The sequence below is a fragment of the Sinocyclocheilus grahami genome, unplaced genomic scaffold (genome assembly GCF_001515645.1).
Source record: "Sinocyclocheilus grahami isolate Dianchi unplaced genomic scaffold, SAMN03320097.WGS_v1.1 scaffold176.1, whole genome shotgun sequence".
Classification (NCBI taxonomy): Eukaryota; Metazoa; Chordata; class Actinopteri; order Cypriniformes; family Cyprinidae; genus Sinocyclocheilus; species Sinocyclocheilus grahami.
Genome location: NW_015505355.1, coordinates 2,286,538 through 2,300,924, shown reverse-complemented (window position 1 = coordinate 2,300,924; position 14,387 = coordinate 2,286,538). Strand labels below are relative to the sequence as shown.

General features: G+C 38.0%; 1 protein-coding gene across 1 annotated transcript in view; it reads left to right on the top strand.

Moving 5' to 3' along the window:
• Positions 1-6,324: 6,324 nt before the first annotated feature.
• bcl2b (BCL2 apoptosis regulator b) overlaps positions 6,325-14,387 on the top strand; it is a 56,147-nt gene continuing 48,084 nt past the window's right edge. Inside the window, exon 1 of the mRNA XM_016283627.1 lies at positions 6,325-7,418. Coding sequence (XP_016139113.1) covers positions 6,933-7,418 — 486 coding nt within the window. The 5' untranslated portion in view covers positions 6,325-6,932. The remainder of the gene's footprint in view (positions 7,419-14,387) is intronic.

The following is a 14,387-nucleotide window of genomic DNA, read 5'->3' as shown; positions in this document are numbered from 1 at the left end:
GGTGTTGCTACCTAAACAACATGTAGTTCTATTCTAATATTATATCGAATTTTCCAAAACGACCTGAATCCAGTACGTTTTTAAAAGAAAAATTCCTTTTTTCGCCAGCCCGGAGTTTGCAGGTATACTAGAAACCCTTGACCAATGCAGTCAGGCACTACAGTCATGGAGGCCCATTTTGAAGCCTTAAGAGATCCAAACACGGACCACTACAAAAGCTATAAGGGTTGATACCTCCACATCCAGCTATGGCATAGATTGTGTATGGTTTACGTATATTTGTTACAGTATGGAAAAGGACATTGTTTTTGCTTATTTTTGTTTGTTTGTACATTATTTGCTATGGATATTTTTTACAAAAAGACCCAATATATGAAAATGAGAATGCATGAGTCAAAACGACGATGTTCTCATTTGATATTGGCTCAAAGCACATCGTCCAGCACATAGTAGCTATAAGTTAGGTGCCGATATGTGTCGGACATACGATTCGGTCGTGCCCTCCTCCATAACACATGGACGTAGTCATTTGTTTAGTCGTTAAGAAGCTAACAGTAGAGAAATTGTTTTGGACTCCTTAAAGCTATGCAAATCAAGCCTGTGCTCACAATTCATTCAAACACACAAGAGGACACTAGCGGGTTTTTTTTTTTATTTTTTTTTATAAGTCGTCTGCTATAGTTCACTCTTTTATTGACTGAAGTTGAGATATTTCTGAGAATAAGATGCATAGTTTGAGTAACTTTTAAAAGAAAGACCAACTTGGATGTGTTCTGCTTCTATGTTTTGTGAGTTTCTTTTTTCCTTCATTCATTTGTTGCCAAACTTGCATAAATTTCACCTTGCGTGCCATTGGAGAAAAAAGGATGTTGTTGCTTTGTCTTATTTTCTTAATGAAAATAAATAACTTTTGAAAGGTAATTCAGTGTCAGATTCTTTTAAAATAGTGTAAAAGTCCTGTTGCTGTATGTGGGTGGAAAACTTTGTGATGGAAAAACCTGAAAATATTTATATATATATATAATAATGTAAATATTTCTACTTATGCTTGAAAATATTTAGAAATGAATATTTTAATAATAATTTGTAAAAAAAATCACAGTCAGAAGAGACTGGAAAGCTTGTGTTAATTCTTTGCTCAGAACATATGCACTACATGTGTCCTATCTAACATTTTCCTATTTAACTTTTAGTGATCTAGCATTTATGATGAACAAGACAGGACTACATGTAAACTGGTTCACTGTTGCTGAAAGTACAATTCATTGCATACCTCTGCCAGTAACATCAATATTATGGCCTGAACCTGATCCTTTACTTTGCATTCCTACTTTGAAACGCTTTACTGACTAGTGTCAGTCTGAAATAGCCAACTCCAGAAGCCTAACTTTGCCCTGAATAACCTGGTCAGAACTGACAGAGGGAGAAAGCAAGTTAGGCTCAAACCTGAACCTTTTTAAAGCCCTGCATTGCAACACAATGCTGCAGACACAATGTTCTGTCTCTGAAGCCGGGACTGCCAGCAGGAGTCATATGTATGTTATAGTCATTTTGTTCTGCAATAATTCATAGGCTATGGCTCTGCCTGAACAGATGCTGATTTCCATTTCAGCTCATCCGGACCTTATTGAATCTTCAGATGAGTAAAGATTAAATTACCCATGTATTTTATTTGAAAGAAATATGTATATATATATTCTTAACCCATATTCCCCCTTACACCAAAAGACAAAATAAAACCACCAGAATTACAGATAAGGTTACTCACCACTCAACCTGTTAGAATGAATATGAGAGTTTTAAATAACAAATGGCCAGTTTAGCTCAGTAAAGAAAGAATCCTACATTTACTAGAATATAAAATCAATTGTATATAAAAATATATATACATGTGTGCCTGTATACATACACACACACTCATATATATATATATATATATATATATATATATACATATAAAAGCAACAGAACTGAAAATATATCATGTTTATTAGCAACACAGCCTGTGAGTGAGAATAATGCGATATCCGCCTTTGATCTCGTAGGTATCTGCTCCACTTCCAGAGGTCAGAACTGTCCGTCTTGCCTGCGCTTATTTCACTCTTCCCCTCACTGCAGCCACCTACTCTCGCCTATTTCAGGCGAGGCGAGGCGCATCTCAAACAAGCCTAATGACTGACACAGCACGTCTGAACTGGTTCTTTTGGACAACTGATTCTGTATAGGATTAGATCTCTGCCACAATTCTGCACGTGAAAGATCATATTTTATCTATCTATCTATCTATCTACTTAGATTCGCGCGAACTGAGTTTTGTGGAGAAAATGTTTGTCTCACAAAGTAGAAAGTATTTCTTGATGATCATGTTCTTCAATGTTGTGATTGGTTGTCAAGGCAGCCAATCAGAATTGATCAGCCTCGTCTCCGATTGGCTGGAATTATGGCATATTGTAAGGCTGGGTTGTGTTGAGCAAGCAAGTCGTTGGCATTTAGAGAGCACTGAGGGCGGGCATCAGGTGAGCAACCTAGTGAAACGTTGCATGCGCAAAAGAGAAGGCCTGCACACATCCAAAAACTTATTTTAAATGCAAAATTGATTTTCGTGTGCTCTAAATATTTTCTTCTTTGTGAGACAAACATTTTCTCCACAAAACTCAGATTGCATGCAAAATGCACTTTTGTGCGCTCAAAATATGATCTTTCGCGTGCAGAATTGTGGCAGAGATCTAACCCCATAGCCGTTTTCCTGGTTGCATTTGCCCCGTCAGCAGGAACTTTGAAGCGGTCGATAGTGGCGTCTTTATTCGTGGCATTTACATACGTCAACAACCGGTGAATGGAGAATGCCATGATCGGAGCTGTTTTTGTTGTGTGTTTTGGGTTTCGTGATAACGGAGATGGAATGTAAATGCAAAATTTATGCGACTGAAAGAGCAAAAAGTTGGGTGGATATTTTATATGATATAAGTATGTGTGTGTGTATATATATATATACACACACACACACATATAAATATACACACACATATGAATAATAATAATTTGTATTAATATGATTACATTTAATAATTATGATTTAGTTAAGATATTTATATATGACTATATATTAATCACTCTGCTTGTTTAAAATCGATTCAGTCCTGCCAGCCAATTTAATAGCCTCATAAATATATTTTTTATTGGTCCATGAAAGCATGAATTCCACTATTTTAAGTGTACTCTAAAAATAACATCCTGGATTGTTCTGTTGTTGGGTGTGTGGCAAGTGTGATAATATATACGATATACAGAAGCATCCAACAGACTGAGACAATCTTATACTTTTAATTTTTATAAATTTTCACATTATATATGGAAACAATGAGTGCAAATTTACCATAAATTTCAGTGATTGTTTGCCATGTTCCCTTTTGCTGTAGCACTCAACCCGCATGAACTTCTGATGATCATGTTCTTCAGCATGATTTGAGAATGATCCAAAGAGCATCTGACCCCCTGTACAATGTAGTTCACATGATCAGTGTCACAAATTTGCTTAGATTAGTGACCTAGAAATAGAAGTGTAGAAGCTTATGCTCAGTGTATGATTAGGCGAGGATATATATATGAATGTTTTATATTGCATTATTTTTATATAAACGTTGTTATTCAAAAAGAAAAACAGAACTATGATTAAAAATAATGATGCACCAAAGACGATGATGAAAAAACATTAAATAAAAAAATGCTAAAACATTTAATTACTCTGTCTCATAATGGAAGCCCGTTTCTATCACTAAATAAAAAAGGTAATTGCGACTTTTTATCTCACAATTCTGACTTTTTCTCTCAGAATTGTGTGATACAAACTCGCAATTGCGAGAAAAATGTTAGAATTATTACTTTTTTTCTCAGAATTGTTTATATGCCGCAATTCTAACTTTATATCTCGCCATTCTGACTTTATAACTCGCCATTCTGACTTTATAACTCGCAATTGTGAGTTTATATCGCACAATTCAAAAGTCAGAATTGCGAGATGTAAACATGCAATTGCGAGAAAAAAGGTCAGAATTGTGAGATAAAAAGTCGCAATTAAATTTTTTATTTTTCATTCGGTGGCGGAAACGGCCTTCCATAGTCTCAGGAGCAGTGTTGCCAATTTGAGGATTTTGTCGCCAAATTTAGCTACTGTCTCATTGTAGCTGCGATTTTTTTTTTGTGACAAGGAGCTATTTTAGCTATATTTAAATAAAACTAGTGATTTTTTAGAGATTTTTTATTTTTTACTTGGCCACACCCTGCCGTAGGCCCGTGACCTCTCACGTTTGCTCTCAATCATGCCAACGAGTCTGCGCAGTCAGCACACCAGTACGCCACGCCTGCCATGACGCACACCACAATTTCATTATAAGCATCAATCAAGATGCCGGAAGAAAAAAAAATTAACATGAGATGCACCTGCATATATATTTACTTTCCTTTGCCTTTACCAAATTGACTTTGTTTTCATATTTGGCGACTTTTTGTGAAAAATGGAGACTTTTGAGGGTGCTTCTAGAGATTTTCTGAGGGAGGGGTTTGGCAACACCGCTCAGGAGGATAAATGTGTGCGTTATTACCATGACTGCAGGAGGAGCACACGCATGAGTGTGAATGAGTGACGCAGCACAGGAAAGGCCATGAAGGGGGCAGGCGGTCTTTGAGTTGAATTACTGAAATAAATGAACTTTTCCACGACATTCTAATTTATTGAGATGCACCTGCATATATATTTACTTTCCTTTGCCTTTACCAAATTGACTTTGTTTTCATATTTGGCGACTTTTTGTGAAAAATGGAGACTTTTGAGGGTGCTTCTAGAGATTTTCTGAGGGAGGGGTTTGGCAACACCGCTCAGGAGGATAAATGTGTGCGTTATTACCATGACTGCAGGAGGAGCACACGCATGAGTGTGAATGAGTGACGCAGCACAGGAAAGGCCATGAAGGGGGCAGGCGGTGTGTCTGCATTTGGAGCGACTGCACCGAGCAGACGCCTCTAAACACTCAACTTACACACAGACACAACTGTTCAACGTTAACCTTTCGCGCAAAGACCGAATTCGACCGCGCACGCCAGCGAGAAAGTCTTTCCTCGCACCAGCCGCTCCGCGAGAAAAATGAAATCAGCATCTTCAAAAAGCTGGTCAGCAGAAGGAAGCATGAAGTGCTCCAAAATTTCTTGGTAAACGGGTGCAGTGACTTTGGTTTTCAAAAAACACAATGGACCAACACCAGCAGATGACATTGCACCCCAAATCATCACAGACTGTGGAAACTTAACATTGGACTTCAAGCAACTTGGGCTATGAGCTTCTCCACCCTTCCTCCAGACTCTAGGACCTTGGTTTCCAAATGAAATACAAAACTTGCTCTCATCTGAAAAGAGGACTTTGGACCACTGGGCAACAGTCCAGTTCTTCTTCTCCTTAGCCCAGGTAAGACGCCTCTGACGTTGTCTGTGGTTCAGGAGTGGCTTAACAAGAGGAATACGACAACTGTAGCCAAATTCCTTGACACGTCTGTGTGTGGTGGCTCTTGATGCCTTGACCCCAGCCTCAGTCCATTCCTTGTGAAGTTCACTCAAATTCTTGAATCGATTTTGCTTGACAATCCTCATAAGGCTGCGGTTCTCTCGGTTGGTTGTGCATCTTTTTCTTCCACACTTTTTCCTTCCACTCAACTTTGTTAACATGCTTGGATACAGCACTCTGTGAACAGCCAGCTTCTTTGGCAATGAATGTTTGTGGCTCCTTGTGAAGGGTGTCAATGATTGTCTTGTGGACAACTGTCAGATCAGCAGTCTTCCCCATTATTGTGTAGCCTAGTGAACCAAACTGAGAGGCCATTTTGAAGGCTCAGGAAACCTTTGCAGGTGTTTTGAGTTGATTAGCTGATTGGCATGTCACCATATTCTCATTTGTTGAGATAGTGAATTGGTGGGTTTTTGTTAAATGTGAGCCAAAATCATCACAATTAAAAGAACCAAAGACTTAAACTACTTCAGTCTGTGTGCATTGAATTTATTTAATACACGAGTTTCACAATTTGAGTTGAATTACTGAAATAAATGAACTTTTCCACGACATTCTAATTTATTGAGATGCACCTGCATATATATTTACTTTCCTTTGCCTTTACCAAATTGACTTTGTTTTCATATTTGGCGACTTTTTGTGAAAAATGGAGACTTTTGAGGGTGCTTCTAGAGATTTTCTGAGGGAGGGGTTTGGCAACACTGCTCAGGAGGATAAATGTGTGCGTTATTACCATGACTGCAGGAGGAGCACACGCATGAGTGTGAATGAGTGACGCAGCACAGGAAAGGCCATGAAGGGGGCAGGCGGTCTGTCTGCATTTGGAGCGACTGCACCGAGCAGACGCCTCTAAACACTCAACTTACACACAGACACAACTGTTCAACGTTAACCTTTCGCGCAAAGACCGAATTCGACCGCGCACGCCAGCGAGAAAGTCTTTCCTCGCACCAGCCGCTCCGCGAGAGAAGAAACTCACTCGGCGAGAAACCTCTTCCGTCTCCCGCAGCTCGGGACTCTTTCACACGGATAAACGATGACTTACCGCGCGCGATTCCCACTCAGAACACCGGAGACTCTCTCGCGGCGGGTTTGTTTATTCTGATAGGGAGGAAGATGCTTAAAATCCTCTCTTGCATGCCTGGAATTTTCTGCTGGGAACAGAAAGTGGGCGTTTTTCCACACCGAAGCACTGGAGGATTCATGCAACTTGCAGTTCCAAGTGAGGCAACATGCAGTAAGTTCTAATTCGCAGTCATCTAAAGGTCAATAAAATCAGGTGCTGTTTTGCATTGATTTGACGATGAAGATGATGCGCCTGGATTCATAAGACCGCACAGATTCTGAGGCTATTTAGAGATATATACAAATCGAGATGGCACAGGAGAATGTGTATGATAACCGCAGTCTAGTGGTGAAGTACATCCACCATAAGCTCTGGAAGAAGGGATACGTGTGGGAAGTGAACGGACACGATGACAGTGTCTCGAATGGACTGATGATGGGGAGGCAGGAGGACCGCGGCGGCTCCCGTCACGACCCGTGCAGCGCTCTTCACACGGTGCTACGGGAGGCTGGGGACGAACTGGAGCGGCTTTATCAGTCGGACTTTGCGGAGATGTCCAAACAGCTGCATCTCACGTCCATCACGGCGCACCAGCGCTTCACCGCGGTCATAGACGAGCTGTTCAGGGACGGCGTGAACTGGGGCAGAATCATCGCTTTTTTCGAGTTTGGAGGGACCGTTTGCGTCGAATGCGTGAATAAGGAGATGACGGTGCATGTGGATAACATCGCGGGCTGGATGACCGAGTATCTGAACGGGCCGCTGCACGGCTGGATCCAGGAGAACGGCGGCTGGGTATGTAATTAACTCAATATATACCTCACGTCCGAAGACGCAGGGTCGCTCGCTCCGCCCCTTCTGCTGCGTTCAAAGCGTTGCGCGTCCTCTGATTGGCCGATAGCGCTGTCCATTAGAATGCGCCAGCCAATGAGCGGCGGCGATTTGTCACACCCCTCTCACGCCTCCGCGGTGAAGCCGTCAATGACAGCTGCTGTCTGCAGCAGAGCTGAAGGTGTGGTTCTCCTGAGTACAACTTTCAGGAACTGCTGTTGATTCATGCAAACAGGAGGATGTTTAGTCTTATACGGCAACCAGTTATATGGGCTCTGATATTTACTCACCAAATCATGTGTTTAATTTGCCCCGGGCTATTCCTGTCCTAAGTGCAATGGTTCAGCTCGTGATGAGACGCCTGTGATATTGTTCAAACAGAACTGAACTCCATTACATTTTTTTTTTTGCTCAGGTGTACCTTTAATGTAGCTGGGATACTATGGGGTTAGATCTCTGCCACAACTCTGCGCACGAAACATCATATTTTGAGCGTGCAAACTGAGTTTTGTGGAGAAAATGTTTGTCGCACAAAGAAGAAAGTATTTCGAGCGCACGGAAATCAATTTTGCATTGAAAATAAGTTTTTGTATTTGTGTAGACCTTCTCTTTTGCGCGCGCAACGTTTCACTAGCTTGCTCACCTGATGCCCGCCCTCAGTGCTCTCTAAATGCCAACGGCTCGCTTACTCAACACAACCCAGCTTTACAATATGCCATAATTCCAGCCAATCAGAGACGAAGCTGCTAAATTCTGATTGGCTGCCTTGACAGCCAATCACAACATTCCTTGCATTACCATGACAGCAGAAGAGGAAAAATACAGTGCATGCATAATTATTATGCAAGTTGATATTCTGATCATATTTTTGATCAGAATATCAAAATAGTATGAATAGTAGATTTTAATAACTACTATTAATCTTGTATTTAATAATTTATAATTGATATATAATTATTCATGAAGGCTGGAAGGGAAAAATGTCTTATATTCAGGTGTGCATAATAGTGTTCATTTTGATAAATAAAGACTATGACGAAAAATGTTTGTTGACGAGCTTTTTTCCCATGACGAAGACGAGATGACAATAAGGTCAATAAACGATAACTAAGACTATATCAACATGCAATTTCATTGACGAAATAAGACGAGACTAAAATGCATTCAAAAAGATAAAAACGTTACCAAAAACCTTTTTCGTCATTTTCATCAAAAAAGGAGACAAAATGTTATTGCAGACTGCTCTACTACGCGAGCTTTCATGAGTGCGGTTGCCAGATGTCAAGAGTTCTAATCCCCGATAAATTCATACATTATCTATCCGGTGTGTTTTGCTTATTTTAAGCAATTTGACAACCATGCGCACACGCTTGCTCCTCATTGCGGAAGCGCTGCCGCAGATGATCTGAAAAACAAACTGGAGTTTAGCGATCTAAATGAAAGCATCATTCAGCCGATCAGTGTTCTGTCATGAGAGCTCGACTATATTGTTTGCGATTGTGATCACTGAATAAATACACTTACTCAATCGCTGTTGTTTTAATAGAGAAATAGACTATTGCAATTATTGCAAATGGAATTAGTAGAATTACTAGAAATTTCACTGTTATAATATTTTTCGTTTGTTTTAGCTGTTTTCGTAATGTAGACAGAGAGATTGCATAAGTCTTTGGTGTTGATTTATATAATAAAAAGCTAAAAAAAATAATTTATATTATTAAATATATATATATATATATTATATTTATAATTATATATATTATATTATTATATAAATATACATATAAATATTATATATAAATTATATAAAAATATAATAAATCAGTACACTAGATGAGGTCAAATACACCATGTATATGTCCACATTCTATTGATTTGTGCTTACTGGAGAAAGTGCAATACCTGTAATGCAAAAGTAAATTTCTCAAATGACAACAATCAATTATAATTTTGAGTTTTTTTTTTTTTTATCATTTAACCATTATACAGAATGACGAAAATGTGACTAATATTTCATTGAATAAAAAACCTGACTAAAATTCTCATACATTTCATTGAATAAACAAAAACAGGTCAAGTTTGTCTAAATATAACTAAAATGTACATTTGAGTAAGTCTAAGACTAAATTAAAAATGGCTGCCAAAATTAATACTGCTGTATGGTTAATTAATAATAATCTTATTGCTAAAATGTCAAGTTTTCATTGACTAAAACTAGACTAAAATACTTTAGATTTTCTTGGACTAAAACTAGACTAAAATACTTTAGATTTTCTTGGACTAAAACTAGACTAAAATACTTTAGATTTTCTTGGACTAAAACTAGACTAAAATGTTGAGACTTTTAGTCGACTAAAACTTGGCTAAAACTAAATAGGATAAGGTCGACGAAATATGATAAGAACTGACAAGGACATTTTAGCCCGGGACTAAGACTAAGACTAAAATGAAAATACAAAATTAACACTAGTGCATAATTATTAAGCAGATTTTCTTTTATAGATAAAGTGAGCTAAAAAAGAGATTTAACTCAGAATGAAAGTCGAAAATTATTAAATGCCCATGAGAAATATTCAAAACTAATACAATACTAGAAATTGCAAAGTTAATGCATAACCATTGGACAGCAAAATGCTCAGTGGGTCAGCAGGGTCAGTCAAAATCATGCGGAGAAGAAAAGATGCATGCTAACCGCAAAAGAATTAGGAATTAAGGCTTTTCCACACTGAGCGCGAAAAAGCGTAATGAATATCGGACACGATGACGCGCTGGAATAAAACAATAGATTTCTATGGATGTTTCCACATAGACCGCAAACATTCGCACACCGAAAATGCTAATTTTTTTTTTTCTAACCAGTCCGACGAATCTTTTCAGTTTCGCAAAGCGAAGACACGGGCCGTCCAATAAGATTTGAGCTAGGATCACGTGACCAGAGCAGCTGCTGTTGCACAAAAAGGCAAGAGTGGTGGCGCTGTTTCGAAAACCAGTGTAAACAAACACAGAAGAAGAGTATCCCGGATAAGAGAAGAGAGTGGATGCTGTTCTAGTTATCATTGGTATTTGAGAACAGATTTATTCTCACATGTTCTTTATACAGAATAACATTTCTATTAATTGTCCACTGAATCATGTGATCTGTAGAGCACCGTCCGTTTTCTTCCACGTGCACGAGTGTTATGAGTCAGACACATGAAATATGAAAGCAAATAGACATATGATTGTGACTATATATTTTCTGTATGTGTTTTGTATGCAGCTCATGATATTTTTATAGCAATAAAGGATGTTTATGACAAATATTAGCAGTGTAGCGTTATTAAACATACAAAGAGTACCACTGTTTGAAGAATTTATCTTCCAGAATCTGGTAGTAAGTTTTGAGATTTCATTTTTAGTCCATCTCGAGATTTTATCTGTAGAAAATAACCTGCATAATAATTATGCACACCTGAATATAAGGAGTTTTTCACTTCCAGCCTTCATGAACAATTATATATCGGTTATAAGTGATTAAATACGAGATTAATAGTAGTTATTAAGATTGATGTTGTTTGGAATTGGTAAAATGTGCTTGGAAAAAATATGTAATCAGAATATCAACTTGCATAATAATTATGCATGCACTGTATTCCCGCTGTCATCACTAAAGCAAGGAATGTTGTGATTGGTTGTCAAGGCAGCCAATCAGAATTTAGCAGCCTCGTCTCTGATTGGCTGGAATTATGGCATATTGTAACGCTGGGTTGTGTTGAGCAAGCCAGCTGTCGGCATTTAGAGAGCACTGAGGGCGGGCATCAAGGGAGCAAGCTAGTGAAATGTTGCACGCGCAAAAGAGAAGGTCTGCACACATCCATAAAGGTATTTTAAATGCAAAATTGATTTTAGTGCGCTCAAAATACTTTTTTCTTTGCGAGACGAACATTTTCTCCACCAAAACTCAGATGTGCAAAATGCACTTTTGTGCGCTCAAAATATGATCTTTCGCACGCAGAATTGTGGCAGAGATCTAACCCCATAGGGTACCAGGTTAGCACTGCCAGAATTCTGAAATGAGAATTGTAGTTCAGCACAGAAATGTTGAGATTCTGTGGATTCTGTGACAGTTCTCTAGGGGTTGGCTGGCATGCTTTTCATTTTCTTCTATTGAGTATCTCTGGTGAAACAGACAGTAACATTACCCAAGAAGATGCAAAGGTAAAGTTAGTGGGTAAATCTTACACAATATTTCCTAAATTTTGTTAAGTCACAACTTGTGCAGTCATGCCAACCACTTCCAACGCAGCATGTTTGGGTATGCAACAAAATAGAAGATACAAGATATATATATTTTATTAACTATAATAAATTTTTTATGTTATTTATTCATAACCTTTTTAGTCATATTTTAAAATTAAGACTTTCTAATCATGTAAAAACCAGCAGGAAGCCTTATAAAGTGGAATGAAAATGATCTATTTTCTAAATGCATATTATTTATCTTGTTGTGAACAATTCACACTCACAACATCCTCATTATTTCATCCAGTTTTTGGTGGCAAAGTTAGTACAAGTGCAGTATTAGCAGAGGAAGAGAATGATAACATGACTTAAAGCTAGCGAATTGAAGTTTGTCTTTTCTAGCTACATTAAGTATGGTTTCATTTTGATAATTTGAGTCAAAAATGGGGAAATCTTTTAGGATATTTGGTCCCAATAGTTTAAATATGGCTCATATTGACTTCCAAGCTACAGGTAACTATCAAATATGTTCCTAAATCCATTTTAACAGTAATAATGATGATGCAAGACTTTTCATAAAAATGGACAACATGAATGATTTATAACTATGTACTGATATCATAGAACTGTATTATTCCTACAATTTCAGTAGCATGTAGTAGGTATACTGTGCACAGTATGCTCATTTTTTCTCAGATCATCTGTTACATTTACTAAAAAGTGTAAAGATAACACTATGCATGGTATTGCATCCCACAATGCAATGCGCTTGACTTGATCTTTCATTTCCAGAGTGATGAATGAACCAAAAGCAGAGTTTTCTTCCATTTAGTGAAGAAATCACACACTTCACCTTTACTGTTGATAATTAGAATAAAAGCACAAAAAATCAAACAATGTAGTACATGTATCTGTTACTAAGTAGTAAACTAGCTTGCCATTCAGTTTCAGACTTTCCAATCTTGAGGAGGAACTCGGGAGACATGCTGCTTTTTTTGAATGGCCATTCAGAATATGACCTTTCCATAATGAACTCCCTTGAACGGTGACAAACATAAACGAGCGGGAACTTATGGTTTGGTGCAGCTTGGTAAGGTCATCCAGAACTTCCCCTCATTCATTCACTCTGTTGCATTCAGTCTGCACATCTCTGTTCTACTGCCATAGACCGCCGCAACATTATTATAGTTAGTCCTAGTGTTAGAACAAAGACTTAATGTGGATGTGCATAATTCAAAGCACTGTGTCCAGAGGGTATTCATCAATAATTCAAAGGCTGTATTTCATCTTTAAGGAAGAAAAGTTTAACATTCCCCTTGAGTCCTGACCTTTTCAAAGTGGAAACTACTGACACATATCAAAGGATTACACCCTCGCTGACCCGAACATCAGCAAAGAGTCTCTCTATTTACGCATTTCTTTCCATTCATGGCTCTGAAATAGTCCAGAATGCTTCAGAGAGACGTAACATATGCCTGAGTCACTCTGACAACTGCTTGCATTATCCAACAGTGGAAATACTGCAAATAAAAGAAACCCTGGTTCAGTAGCTATTGAAATTAAGATTAAGGCTCGTTAACCTTAATGATGACAATTGGACTCCCAGAGATTTGAGTGATCAGACGTACAGTTTTCTTTTGACAAATTATATGAAAAAAAATCTAGCTTAATCTTAGCCTTCCACCTAGGGTTGCCCAAGGTGGGAAATTTCCAGAAACGTTCCAGGATTTTTGGAAAGTTTCCGAAAATTATGGAAATTTTTGTGACGTTTTCAGAAGTTTTCTGCCTACACGCCAACTTACACTCTACACTCTTTACACTTCATTGCATTGTGTTTTAGAGTTAACAGAAATGTCCATAAAATGAATGGATAATGTTGTGTGTAATGAGCTGCCAGTACCTTTTCTGTTATTTTACAGATTAATTTTTTACAGTGTACACCTGATTTCAGGTAATATCACTGCAGCATCCTCGTGCTATGTTGGCAAATTTATGTTTCATTGATGCTGTTGGTTAAAGTTAGAAATTGTATTACCATCGACAATCCTCATGTTGAAGAGATCCTGTTTTACTCACTAGACCAGTGGATCCCATTTCTGCATAAATATCATTTAGCTTTTGACATTTCATAGTGCGGAAGAAGCTTATAAGTGACAGTAAAAGTCCCGCGTCAGTGTCTGTTCCATGTCCTCTAAACAATGGGCTGTTACAGTAGATTAAGTGTTTATTCACTTCCATTCAAACACATGAGCAGAACAGGAATGCAAGCATAATGTGTTTTGCTGTGTACAAAAGTTCATGTTCTCTAACTTGCAGAAGATAGTTGACCAGTAGACTATATCTGCCAGAGAGAAACAAGAGCACAGTCATCTTTAGAATTCTGTCTTTAAACTTCTGTTTTAGCAGTAGTTCTGTAGCATCTCTATTGTTAGCTAGTGAAGTGGATTGACTTATGGTAGCGTTAACGAAAGTTATCAAGTGCATTGTAATGTTCGAAGCGGATTTCATAACAAAGTAGACCGGAAAGATTTTAAAACGAGCGGTTCATTCATAAATTCGTACAATCTTACCTTCAGACTGTGGAAATACAAACGTAAGACAGAAGACAACAAGGGCAGCTCTGAAAAGGGGTGGAGCTACATAAGGTCTATCGAAGATCTACAATTTAGAGGCTCAACAGAAAAATTTAAATAAATATATAAATAAACAAAT